The 13,371-nt window shown below is 41.3% G+C and overlaps 1 protein-coding gene across 1 annotated transcript in view; it reads left to right on the top strand.

The window, feature by feature from the left end:
- Positions 1-13,371, top strand: part of LOC147018963 (membrane-associated guanylate kinase, WW and PDZ domain-containing protein 2-like) — a 97,968-nt gene that overhangs the window by 49,670 nt on the left and 34,927 nt on the right. Inside the window, exons 9-12 of the mRNA XM_085899084.1 lie at positions 745-1,296; positions 5,740-6,090; positions 6,276-6,370; positions 9,240-9,438. Coding sequence (XP_085755210.1) covers positions 745-1,296; positions 5,740-6,090; positions 6,276-6,370; positions 9,240-9,438 — 1,197 coding nt within the window. The remainder of the gene's footprint in view (positions 1-744; positions 1,297-5,739; positions 6,091-6,275; positions 6,371-9,239; positions 9,439-13,371) is intronic.

Raw genomic sequence — 13,371 nt, 5'->3', positions numbered from 1 at the left:
CCCCTCTGTCACCCTCAAAGCTCTTCCATGAGCCTTGATCTCACAAAAACAGTTTTTTTGTTAAGGTAACGGTGTTTAAGCCATCATTTAAAATCTTCATTCTTGGACACAAGTTTTTAAAATGAGAGGCACCTTTAAAAAATTTTTTTTAAGGTAACAGTGTTTAAGCCATCATTTAAAATATTAATTCTTGGACACAAGTTTTTAAAATGAGGCACATTTAAAAATTTTTTTAAGGTAACAGTGTTTAAGCCATCATTTAAAATATTAATTCTTGGACACAAGTTTTTAAAATGAGAGGCACATTTAAAAAAAAAAAAATTTTTTTTAAGGTTAAAAAAAAAAGTTAAACATTATTACAAAGTTGAGCATGTACCTTTACGCAAAGGCATGAAAAACGTGTAAAAAAATTCCACATGCACTTTGGTGCGATGGTACGGTTTAAAAATAAACACGCATCTCACCATAAGGTGAAAATACATGATATGGTGTTACAAAAGAAAGGCTTTGTGCCTTCATCGATCAACATAAATAAGCTTTATGATGCGTCTTTTGGCAATATCTGTATACTCTTTTATGCTATACATTGTATGAGGTTCTTTTGAAAAATTATTTTGATTTCCATAACCCAACACTCACTGGTGATATCACACTCAATTGATCAATAAATGGAAACTATTCAAACCTCCTCCTGATGCAATTAAGCTTTTGCCTCCATTTTCTTCCATGTTCCACCATCCCTAGGAGATGTAATCACACATGTGGATGGGGAGTGTGTACTGGGCAGAACCCAGTCAGATGTGGTGGACCTTCTACGAACAGCACCAATTGGTGCCACTGTTCGCATTGATCTGTGTCGTGGTTATCCGTTACCCATTGACTCAATGACTCATGACCCCAGCTCCAGAGTTGCCAAATCTGTTCCTGATCTCTTTGGATATGACTCCCCTTTGTATCCTTTTGACTCAACCTATGACTCTAGTTCTCAGCATGGCATCCTTACCCAGGACCCAAATTATCAACCACATGATGAGAGATGCAACATGAGCATTAGACCTGGACCAGCATATGACTCAACTTCTCAATTATATGATCCCAATTATAATAACATTTCGATTTCCAGTGAGCACAGCCCAAGAGTTTATGAAAGGTCTCCAGATCGTGAAGCTCACCCTTCAAGGCCAACTTTCAGCCCATCGCTTGACACGAGACCCAACACCTTCACAGAGGATGATGAGTTGCAGGACTCTGTCCTCAGCTCTGACCATCAGCTGGTGGAAGTCTCTGTTGTGAAAGGTAGGTTCCCGATTTACGTTTTCTTAAAAAGTTTTCTTAAGAAGAGCTTAATGCAGGTTACTCACACCATTGTTTTATTCTGGCAAACACCTGTGTAAGGTAGACATTAGAGCAGACTATTATCGTGGTTATTATTTTATGGTGTATTTGACCTTGGGAATTCCATTATGAAGCTAGAAGGGCATTCAACAGAGCACATACCTCCACCATGCAATGCCTCATCCACGAGAACATAGCGGGCCCAATACATTTTTAAAATGTCATTCGAGATATTTTTTGCCCTATCTCTCAATTTTGAAGAATCACTTTAAAAATAAATAATTCTCGTATCCAGATCCGGATTCGGATCTTCACCAAAATTGAAACAATTCTTCCTTGCCACACAACCAACACATCCACCAAGTTTCGTCTGAATCCGTCCACAACTTTTTGAGATATCGTGCTCTACAGGGTGTCCCAAAAAAATATACAACTTTTCATCTGCAAGGAGGATGGTCATAACATGTATATTTTTTCAAGATATATGGCTGGATAGAAAGCTGAAAGGTTGAAGTTTATTGTACCAATGTCAAAATTGCCACCAAAATTTAAATTTTGGTATAGAATCGTCGTTTTCTTTTAGACCACATGTTCGAAGTAGGCTCCACGTTGTCCGATCACTGCCTGCAAACGCGTTGTCATGTTCTCCATCACTTTGGGAAACGTTTCCTGAGGAATGTTCTGGATTTCTCGGTGGATGTTTTCCTTCAGCTGATCAAGAGTTTGAGGCCTAGGTTTTCCATAGATCCTGTCCTTGAGATACCCCCACAAGAAGAAGTCTGGAGGAGTAAGGTCAGGGGAATACGGTGGCCACTCAACGTCTTCGTAGAGGGGATAAAGCGGCCCTCAAAATGTTGGTTGAGAAAACGCCTTGTTTACCTGGCTGTATGGGGCGGTGCCCCATCCTGCTGGAACCACTGGGTTCTCATCTGGATCAGGTTGTTTCTCCTACAGGCCTGAGTACGTAGTTCAGGCAGATATAATTCCTGAATAATTTCACGATAGTTCCTCTGGTTTACCGTGCAAGTGCGTCCCTGGTCATCTTCAAAAATGTATGGACCAATTATCCCATACCAACCAACCTCCACCCCCATGGTGACTTTGAGAACAGATCTAGGCACCAGTTCAGTTGATGCATTACCAGGATTTTCAGTTCCCCAGTACCGAAAGTTTTGCTTGTTTACCTCCCCGGACAAGTGAGCATGGTATTCGTCCGTCATGTAAAGTTTTTTGAGGAAGTCTGCATCTTCCTCCAACTTTCCTGGGAACCAATTTGCAAAGTCTAGTCGTTTGCGTTTCTGTTGATCAGTAAGCACCGTTTCCGTTTGAATTTCGTATGGAAAGCCATGAATGTCTTGGCGAAGGATCCTCTGAACGGTGCTCTTATGAATGTTTGTCTCGGCAGAAAGTCGTCGAATGGATTTTTTTGGACAATGAACAACCGCCTTTCTCACCATTTCCACATTTTCTTCACTACGACCTCTCCTCTTCTGACCACCGTGACCCTTGTGAAGGTCACAGATGGTTCCCACATTGGTAAACTTTGCGATGGTGCACTTTATTGTCTGAAAGTTTGGTGAATGGTGCAAGTGGATACCGAAATGTCTCGAGTAAAGACGTTGCACCTATATGACACTTTTCGTCTGATGCCAAAGTTCAACAATTTTCGTCCGTTGTTGTACGGTCAGTCTTGGCATTTTTCTGGCACTTCATTGGTATCAAAATAAACTTCAGGGTCTCTGCAACAAGAAATGAAGCATTAGTGACAAAATTACTGCTTTTTTAGGATCAAACGAAGCATTTTAAAAGTTGTATATTTTTTGGGGACACCCTATATATCGTTTTTGGCCCTATCTCTCAATGGTGAAGAATCACTTTAAAAATTCTAGTAGTCGGATCCAGATCCGGATCTTCACCAAAATCTAATCAGTTTGTCGTTGTCACACACCGAACCTGTCCACAACATTTCATGTGGATCCGTCCACAACTTTTAGAGATATCCTGCACACAGACAAGCAGACAAACAGACAGAAAGGGGTGAAAATATAACCTCCTTCGGTGGCGGAGGTAATAAAAAATGAACTACATGTATACTTTAAAAAATAAGTTGTACAAACAATATTGACAAAGTGTATATATGTATATATTGGGATACTAGGGTCCTGAGTTCAAATCCTGCTCAGCCGTTGAATTGATACCAGGTGGGGTTGACTCAGCCTGTCATCCTTCTGAGGTCGGCAAGATGAGTACCAGCTTGCTGGGATGATTGAGCCATTTGAGTGTCCTGTGTCAGAGTGGCGACCCATCCATGATTGTGCCCAATAGCCCAGGAGACTGCTTCGGCAGCACCGATGCTCTGTACAGAGTATGGTCCCAATGGCATGGAATATCTGTGCAGTGTCTGTCCTGTGTTGTCACTGAACTACTCCCTCAAACCGCTGTGAAATCGTAACAAACTTCTGGGATGCACCTAACCCTCCCTTAGGTATTTTTGTGTCCTCAAGGTATTTTTTTTGAAAAAAATGTTTTCTTTTTTTTTTTTGACAATTTTTTTTTTTTTTTACTTAAATCTTCAACTTCAATTCCTTTATAAAAATGTAACATCCTGAATATTACAAATTAATTTGCAAAATAAATGTTTCAATTCTGCTTGGTGTAAATCAAGATAACATGGCAGTTTTTGTCTCACTGTTGCGACGTGTGGTGAGGCGAGCGTAGCGAGCCGATCCACACTCGGTTATATAGCAAGTGGTTTGTGTTTTTTACAAAAACTAGCTTATCCAGACATCAGGTACTTTTATGTTACATTTTGTTACATTGCTGGAAACACAATAAACCACTGTACTTATTTGAAAAAACCTAAGTTCAGCAACAACAAAAAATTACATCATGGCCAAAGACCACCTGAAATTAATCATTCATTTCATATGCAGCATGTGGCTGCTGGTTGCATCATTACTGGGAGCATGGCTGTGCTGCAGTGCCCCTCTTCCAGTACACTGGTACTCATTTCACCAACCTCAGAGGCATGACAGACTGAGTCAACCCCACCTGGTGTTAATTCAGCAGCCAACAGGGCTCGAACTCAGGACCTAAAGACCAAGCCAGCCACCCTAACCACTAAGCCGTCACCAAGCTTAGTTCAAGACTATTGTGACTTTATTATAGAGCATGTCAAAATAATTGTTCAATGCTGAAATTTTGTGCAATGGTGGTGGTCGTATGGCAGCTTAGCTGCCGGGGTAGCTATCATTTCTTGAAGTACGACAGTGTCGCTGATGCAGTGCCCCTCTACCAGTACACACACGAACTGGTACTCATTTCGCCGACTTTGGAAGGATGACAGGCTGAGTCAACCCCCTGGTGTATTAATTCAGCGGCCGACGGCGCTTGAACTCAGGACCCTAGGATCCCAAGCCACTGGCTCCTTTGTGCAATGATGTTGTCTATCCTAGCAAGTAATAGAGGAAGTGACATGAATGCTCATGGTCAAAGCATTCTGTATAAAACCATGATGGCCAACAACAGTTCCTTGTGTTGTGCAACAAAGGTGCATCATCAGGTTCCTTTCGATGGAGAACGTCACACCGAGCTCACTGAAATTCACAGGAGGCTGTCTGCACAATTTAGTGAACTATGTCTTTCACGTAGTTGTGTTTAAATTGCGCCATGAGTTAAAAAAAATGGCCGTGAATTGGTGAGTGATCTTGAGCACTATCATGTGCAATCAACTGCTGTGTTGAAAAAAAAAAAAAAAACTCAAAAAAAACATTAAATGTGTCAAACCAATAATTATTGAGGGAGGAGGGGAGGAGGGGGAGGAAACATTGAAACTAGCAAATAAAATGGCTGGGTTAGGAAAGGTTAGTGGTGGTAATAAAGACAATGAATGTGTCGGAATTGTGGATGACAAGATGAGGTGGTGCACTGCTTGCTTGAAACCCTGAAGGGAGGAGTGAGACAGAACAGCCTCCAGAAGATGGTTCAAAAGACAGGGGAAGTGAAGAATAAAAGAGCTTTGGTGTGTCGTCACCCTGGATTTTGGGAGGTTAACCAGAACGGGCTGACTGGAAGGATGCATGCATGCATGCATCCTGCAGTTGATCAGGACTGAGAAAACAGATCAGGTAGCAATATTGGAGAATAGATGGGAGAAAACAGAGAGACAACCGACCAGCCTGCGTTTTGAGAGAAACAGAACCTGTGCTTTGGTCTCGTAACGGGAGATTCCAATAATTTTGAATTACATATTCCACCAAATCCAGGAGAGACAGATGTGATGCTGGGGCACCAGCCCATAGCGGAGAGCAATATTCCATTGAGCTATGGACAAAGGCCACAAAACAAATATATGGCCCCTTAGACTTAATGATTGTAGTTTTACTCTTTTATCTCCCCTTTTAGGTTCAGGAGACTTTGGGTTCACTCTCACGGACAGTCCAAGTGGAGAAAGAATTCGCCATATAGCACGTGGTCCACAGTCCCCTATGGCAGGGTCAAGTTGGGAAAGCCTTTGTGAAGGTGACGTGCTTGTGGAGGCTGCAGGTCGAAGTGTGCATGGATGGGCTCACTCCGACATCATTCGAACGTTTAGAGAGTGGCCACAGGGTGAACCCTTGCACCTTGTTGTAGCACGACCACGAGTGAGCACACGTACCAGTGCCATTTTGCATAAACCTTCAATTCAACGCCCTGGCAAAGAGGACATCTCAGCCTCACTCCTCGGCTTCCCTCCATCCCTGGATGAGCAATCGGGTGTGTTCTAAGAGTTCCTTCTTAACTCAGATTTTTTTTTTCAGATATAGAGTTATTTTGACGCAGAAGGCTCCTAACAGAACAAACTGACTCATTCGGTTATTTCTGCGAGCAAATTTTTCAGCCATCCCCTGGCATATCTATGAAGTTATCAGTACCCTGTTGTTCCCATCCTCCCAAATTAGGAGCAGCCACCATTCAAGAGGTTGATATCTGTCTCCACCCTGAAGAGCCTGGATTTGGATTTCGACTTGTTGGCGGAGAACCTGCAGGAGAACCAGTCAGTATGATATGATTATCCGGTATAATAATACGTGTTGCATATTTTCTGCACAATAGTGTATGATAATTTTGATGACCACATTATTAGATAATAAAATAGCCAGATGTGTGTAAACGATGTGAGTAAAGGATATGAGTATGTTTATTCTAAAGTTCTTTAATCCGGGTCTGAGTCTTTGATTGATTTTTTTTGCGATCTATATAAATAATATGACTGTTTGGTTTCCTATTTCTTCTCTCACTGCATTGCACGTCATCACCAAACGTTTTTGGCATAACTATCCCGCACGCAAAGCGAAAAATGGGGTTAAGCAATTGGTTCGCTCTGTCTCTCCGTCTGTCTGTCTGTCTTCAGACATCAATCTATGATCGAGCAACTACTTAATTTCAATTGAATTATATATTTTGAACATGCAGAACACAAATCGGAACATGAATCAGGCCACCAGCAGTTTAGCAGTACTTTGGTTCTGAATTTGGCAAATTGTACGGAAACTCATCCCGAGTGTGCATGCAATACAGAAGAGTAAGGTAATTGATTTTGTCTGTCTGCCTGGAAATCAAACAAAATTGGAAGTAATTCCAAACAGGAAACAAAGCTGTTTTTTTGACGTCATAAAGGACACAGACAATCGGCACAAACAACTAATTTAATATGTTAAATAAGGTGGTGTAAAAGGTTTTTAAAGCTTCTAAAAAAAGAGTTTTTTCTTAACCTTTAAAACTCTCTTTTCATTTCAATCGAAGTATATACTTGAACACTGTATAACACAAATCGCTCTCTTGCCACTTCCAAAAACCTCCAATTTAGCAGTACAGTACTTGGACAAAATATTATGCCATTTTACACCATCTCCGCCAATCAAATTTATCGAACACACACTCAACGTTGGGGAATATCGAGATTCAGACAAAATTTGTGGCTCGTAGGACATATAGATTATGCTCGCAATTGCAAAGCAAGAGTTTAAAAGAATGTTCCCATTTCCTGTTTCTCAAGACTGTGTGGGGTAAGGTGTTCTATGAACCCTCCAGTTAACCATATCTTAAATTATTTTTACACCTTCTTAATTTATTTACAACTACTCCATCAATTCTGTTTGGCTTGGTTCTGGAGTAGGTTGAATACAAGGTTGATTGCCCTTCTTCAGGAGAGATGTTCATTCAAACGAGAGACTTCAACACACCACCACAACAGAGGGGGTTTCTAAATTTTTTGACAAGCAATGTATGGATTGTGTGTGGATGATATGTAGTGGTGAGAAAAAAATTTGTAAACCCTTTCGAATATTCTCTATTTCTGCATAAATTGGCCTTCAATGTGATCAGATCTTCATCTAAGTCATAATAATAGATAAAGAGAACCTGACTAAACAAATAGCATTAAAAAAATCTACTTTTTCATACATTTATTGAGAAAAATGATCCAACTTTCAATTTCTTTGCTGGAAAAAGTATGTGAACTTTTATATTCAGTAACTGGTGGCACCCCGTTGAGTAGCGATAACGTCAACCAAACGTTTCCTGCAACTCTTGGTCAGTCCTGCACATCGGCTTGGAGAAATTTGGCCCCATTCCTCCTTCCAGAACTGCTTCAACTCAGAGATATTTGTGGGCTTTCTTGCCTGAACTGCTCGCTTCAGGTTCTGCCACAACATTGTGGGCTTTCTTGCCTGAACTGCTCGCTTCAGGTTCTGCCACAACATTTCAATTGGGTTAAGGTCTGGACTTTGACTTGGCCATTCTGAAACACAAAATCTCTTCTGCTTCAGCCATTTAGTTGTTGGTTTACTTGGGTGCGTAGGATCATTGTCTTGCTGCATGAGCCACTTTCTGATAAGCTTCAGCTCACAGACGGATGCCCTAACATTCTCCTGGATAATTTTCTGGTACAATTCAGAATTAATGGTTCCATCAATGATGGCAAGCCGTCTGGGTCTTGTGACAGCAAAGCAGCCCCAAACCATGATGCTCCCACCACCATGCTTCACGGGTGGGATGCGGTTCTTATGTTGGAATGCAGTGTTTGGCTTTTGCCAAACTTGTAACGGATATCCTCCCATGCACACCATTCTTGTTCAGTGGTTTCCTGATGGTGGACTCGTGAACACTGACAGTAGCCAATGCAAGAGAGGCCTTTCAGATCCTTAGACATTAGCCTTGGATTCTTTGTGACCTCCTGGATTATTGTGTGCCTTGCTCTTGGAGTGATTTTCGTTGGATGACCGCTCGTGGAAAGAGTAAAATGGTGTTAAATTTTCTCCATTTGTACACTATCTGCCTGACAGTGGATAGGTGGAGCCCAACATGTTTATAAACGGTTTTGTAACCCTTTCCAATGTAACGGACCAATGAGCATCGACAACTATTTTTCCGAGGTTCTCAGAAATCTCTTTTGATCGGGGCATTACACACTTGCACAAACTGCGTGAAGACCAGGCTCTGATGGCGATGATCAAAGTTAAAGTTTTTCATGTCGGGCAGGGCCACCCATACTCACTCCAGATTGTCATCCCATTGATTGAAACACCTGACTGTAATTACCTCCTCATTTGAGCTGATTAACTGAGAGGTTCACATACTTTTTCCAACAAGGAAGTTGAACGTTGGATCACTTTGCTCAATAAAGAGATTAAAAAGTAGATTTTTTTTTGTGTGCTATTTGTTGAGTCGGGTTTTCTTGATCTATTTCTTATTTTCTTGTAATATGTGATTGATTATAACTTATGCTTGTTCGACAGTACAACTTTGTGATGCACTTATTTCATTGCTACTCTGAACTCCATAGGAAAATTAAAATAAAGTACACATTGCTTTCCTGGTCTCCTCTGATTGCCAGTCTTAAAGCTTTCACGCATCCATTTTAGATTCGTGTTGGGGCTCTTGTGCCTGGAGGTGCTGCAGAGCGTGATGGCCGATTGCACCCAGGTGATGAGCTTCTGGCTATTGATGGGGTGCCGACCGTTGGAATTCCGCATGCTCGTGCCGTGTCCTTGATGCAGAGAGCAGCGAGAACGGGACGTGCACGTCTTAGGCTGCGTTACATCACAGAGAGTCCCACATTCCGTAAGGAACAGAATTGTCAGGGTCTGGGTTTGTGAATGTCATCTGAAAAATTAATTTGCATTCTTTCATATCTGATAGAGACTGTCGTGCAGCTGTCTTGCTGTGTTCAAATACCTTTGCTATTGATACTGAATGCACCGCTATTCTTTCATACACCATCCTACTAAAAATCATGTGACGCACTTTGTTCTTTACAATGCACAATAAGCATTCGTCTGTCGCCGTTTTACATTTTTAAAGTTATTTTTGTGTCGTAATCCTTGCTATAATGTTTGCCTCCAGTTTTCTTGTCGGTTTGAGGTGGGATTTTGGCCCTGACATACTACATGTGCTAGTTTTTTGAAATTTTGTGCTTGCATTGTTGAGCTTGTAACGGATATTCCAACATATCTCACAGAACCTGCTTGAACAATGTGCACTTGGATTTATCACTCCAGAAAACATATTTCTTCATTTTAAGGCCCCAGGGTGTTTGCATTGAATCCATGCATTCACGGCACTGACGAAAGACTTGGGGGCATCTGCTTTTCTGTGCTATTCCATGTAATGCAAAACTTGACTCCAAACTCTTTAGTCACATTATGGAAGTTTGGTGTGAATTAAATAGTTGTCTGTATAACTCTCAGGGTTCTCTGCCAGGTTGATCCTCTCCGTGTCAGTCATCAGTTTGTGTTATCTATAGTCTTCCACTTCACGATGAGCTTCCCTTATGGTTGAACCATGCAAGTGGTTGGCTAGAATGGTTGAAATCATCTTGATGAAGGAGTCTGATTTCTGACAGCTCATTATCATTCCTCGCTGCAACCCTTTCTTTGTTACACCGCCAAAGTCTACACTTGACACTCACCTCCATTCTCTCATATCCCTCTTTTCTCACCTGTGGAAATGTCTCTCTGAGTCGGTTATCTCAAGCTTTTTTTGCTGCCAGGATTTAAAGTCTGCTGTCCACCATCACCTCATAATTTCTCCCATTTCCACTACTGAGCTTTGCTACACTTGCTGAGACCCTGTTATCGTCCTTCTTGTGCAGTTCCTCTCCTTGAGTTCTGGTGAATATTTTGTTGTCCTTTCACTGTTTTCCATTTTCCTCTATTTCATATGTTCTTTCATTATCCCCTGTCTTTATGCTCTTTTTTGAGCCGTGTGCGTGTGCGCGTGTGTGCATGTTGTCGGGAGTATCGTATGAACAAACTAAACCAAAAATGAATGAACAAACCAAAATGCATCCGTAATGTAGTAAAATCTCAATTATGGATGTCGGGTAATTGCTTTTTTTATGTTAAAGTCTCCAGTCACGGACTGTGTAGTCCTCATCGAGGCCAGACCTTAAATGAAAGAAAAAGCACTTAAGAAATGAATAAGTGAAAAGAAGGAAAAAAAATCTAAAAGTTTTTGAGGAGCTAGAGAACCTGCCTTTTGAAAAGGGGAAAGTTATAACTGTTAGATAGGACATGACAAGGGAAAATTCCAGAGCTTAGTGGAGAAGGGAAAGAAACAAAACAAACATCATAACGGCCCACCCTAGAGTTGCCAATGGCCACACGATAATCATGTAACATGGTCAGTGCGACCACTCCTTGGCTTTTTCACAAGATCTTGGCTATTCGTTGTTCACCTTGGCATCTTGGTTTTCTATTATCATCGCTTTTCTGAAACCTTGTGAATTCTTGGCTTTTTTCATTGGCTCACCTTGGCATTTATGAAAATGAGGAGTGGTCACACTGAACGTGGTGGCTTGCCAAGTACTTCATGGTTGAGCTAATGGTGGAGGTGAACAAGTCGCCACTTCTCAGGAGCAGAAGCTGAAGTAATATCTATAGAAAAGTGAAAGAGAGCCAACATTACGGCATAATTCAAGCAAGTTGAGATTTGAGGTCAGATTGGGAGAGTTGGTAAGTCAGATTGCTTTGGATTGTACTCTGTCAATAAGCATGTGGAGCTAGAACCTCCCAAGATGTGAGTGCAGTACTCCATACAAGGACGAACCAATTCTTATATCATCAGAGCAACTGTTCAGATGAGAGAATCTTCGACATCTGAACAGTACTCCCTGGTTCTTACAGACAGACTTAGCTATTTGTACAATGTGAGGTTTCCAGCATAGATTTGATGTTTCAGTAATAACAAATATATTTACTGTATTGAGTGGCAAAAATTGTGGAGCTTTCAAAGGACATGGGAAAGTTGAGAAGAGTTTTAGACAGAAAAATAGGAAGAATTTGAGTTTTGGAAACTTTAAAATGTAGAGGGATGTTATGTTAAATGGTCAGCATAAAATGCATTTGGTTATTTGTAGAAGAAAGAAGATCATTGATAAAAAGCAGGTAGAGTTTAAGAGACAGGACAGAACCCTGAGGGACACCGCTGTTTTTGGGAAGGTGGGAGAGAGGTTGAACCATCAACAGTTATGGAGCTAGAATGGCCCGAGAGAAAGTTTGCTTTGTGAGAGAGGTGAAAGAGAGGTGAAAGAGGGGAGCTTTGAGATCAGACTCCAATACCACACTGTCAAAAGCTTTCAAGATATCAAGAGCTACAATGAAGCATTCCCTAAAGTCTCTCAGAGAAGAAGACCAGCTATTAATAATATAGGAAAGGATATCACCAGTAGATCTTGTCTTGTGAAAGCCATACTGTTGGTCAGAGCGAAGACTGGGAGATTCAAGATACTTGAAGAAATGAGAATGGAGATGTTCAAAGACTTCGTAAATAGTAGAAATCGGAGCAATTGGATAGTAGTTGGAGGGTTTGAATTATCACCCTTCTTTCAAATAGACTATATAGTATGGCATGTTTCCAGGAAAGAGGAAATCTTTTGGTTTTTCAACAGAAGCGAAATAAACAAGCAACAGAGGTTCAAGTTCCAAAGCACATCCCTTCAACATACGAGGAGGAATGCCATCTAGTCCATACACCTTGCTTGTGTCCAGAGAGAGAAGTACTTTTTTGACTTTATGAAAGACATTATCGGGAGGGGCATGGGATTGATGAGGGTGCATCAAGTGGTGTTGGAATGTTAGTCATCCAATGTGGAATTAGAAGAGAAAAGAGTTGCTTTGTCAGTCGGAGATAGTTATAGTATTGTCGGAACAGAAAAGTGAAGGAATGCTCGAGCGACAGAAGTTGTTTGAGATGTTTTTGGGTGGAGACCTTTGAGTGAAAGAATAAGAAAGCTTGTCGCACTTTCTTTGGATAAAGGAATGCTTCGCCTTACGAATAACATATTTGTCATGATTTTGAGTGGAAGTGAAGGCTGAATGTGAATCGGAGGAAGAAGATTTTTTTTCCAGGTCTGTTATGGCATGTCCCTTATACAATTGCCCATAGAGCAGGAATGGTTGAACCACGAATTTTAAGAAGAGATAGTCGAAAAAGAGAAGGGGATATAAGCCTCCATTGCTGCACCAAAAACTTCAGCAATATGCTCTGCAGAGACAGAGATATTGCCCGAGTGGAGGCAATAATCTTCCAAAGGAACGCCACAATAGAATCTCTATAAACCAGTCCAGTTAGTGCTATTAAAGTGCCAATACTGGCATTTAGAGAGAGCAGTCAGAGGAGGATGAGTGGTAAGTAAAGAGACATTTACAAGAATGTGGTCAGAGGAACCAATCGGGGGTGAAATTGTGTAGCTATATCGCAACGGATTGGAGGTGAAAAACCGGTCCAGAGTATTGCGAGAGTGGTCGTGACGATCTGGAATATGGGTAAGGTGATTGATAACTTGCTCCAAATCATTAAGAATGGAAAACATGAGAGCTTCAAAACCCTCCCCCACCCCTTCCTCAACCATTTGTGTGGGGAAATTTCAACCACTCCCTGTGATGTATAGTACCTATAGAAAGTCTACAGCCCCTTTCAAAATTTTCACCTTTTGTTGTCTTTCACTCAAAGGTCTCCACCCAAAAACATCTCAAACAACTTCTGTCGCTCGAG

Source organism: Eptatretus burgeri, chromosome 10 (genome assembly GCF_056783735.1).
Source record: "Eptatretus burgeri isolate ZD-2024b chromosome 10, Ebu_testis_v1, whole genome shotgun sequence".
Taxonomy (NCBI): domain Eukaryota; kingdom Metazoa; phylum Chordata; class Myxini; order Myxiniformes; family Myxinidae; genus Eptatretus; species Eptatretus burgeri.
This window is presented reverse-complemented; position numbering and strand designations above follow the sequence as displayed.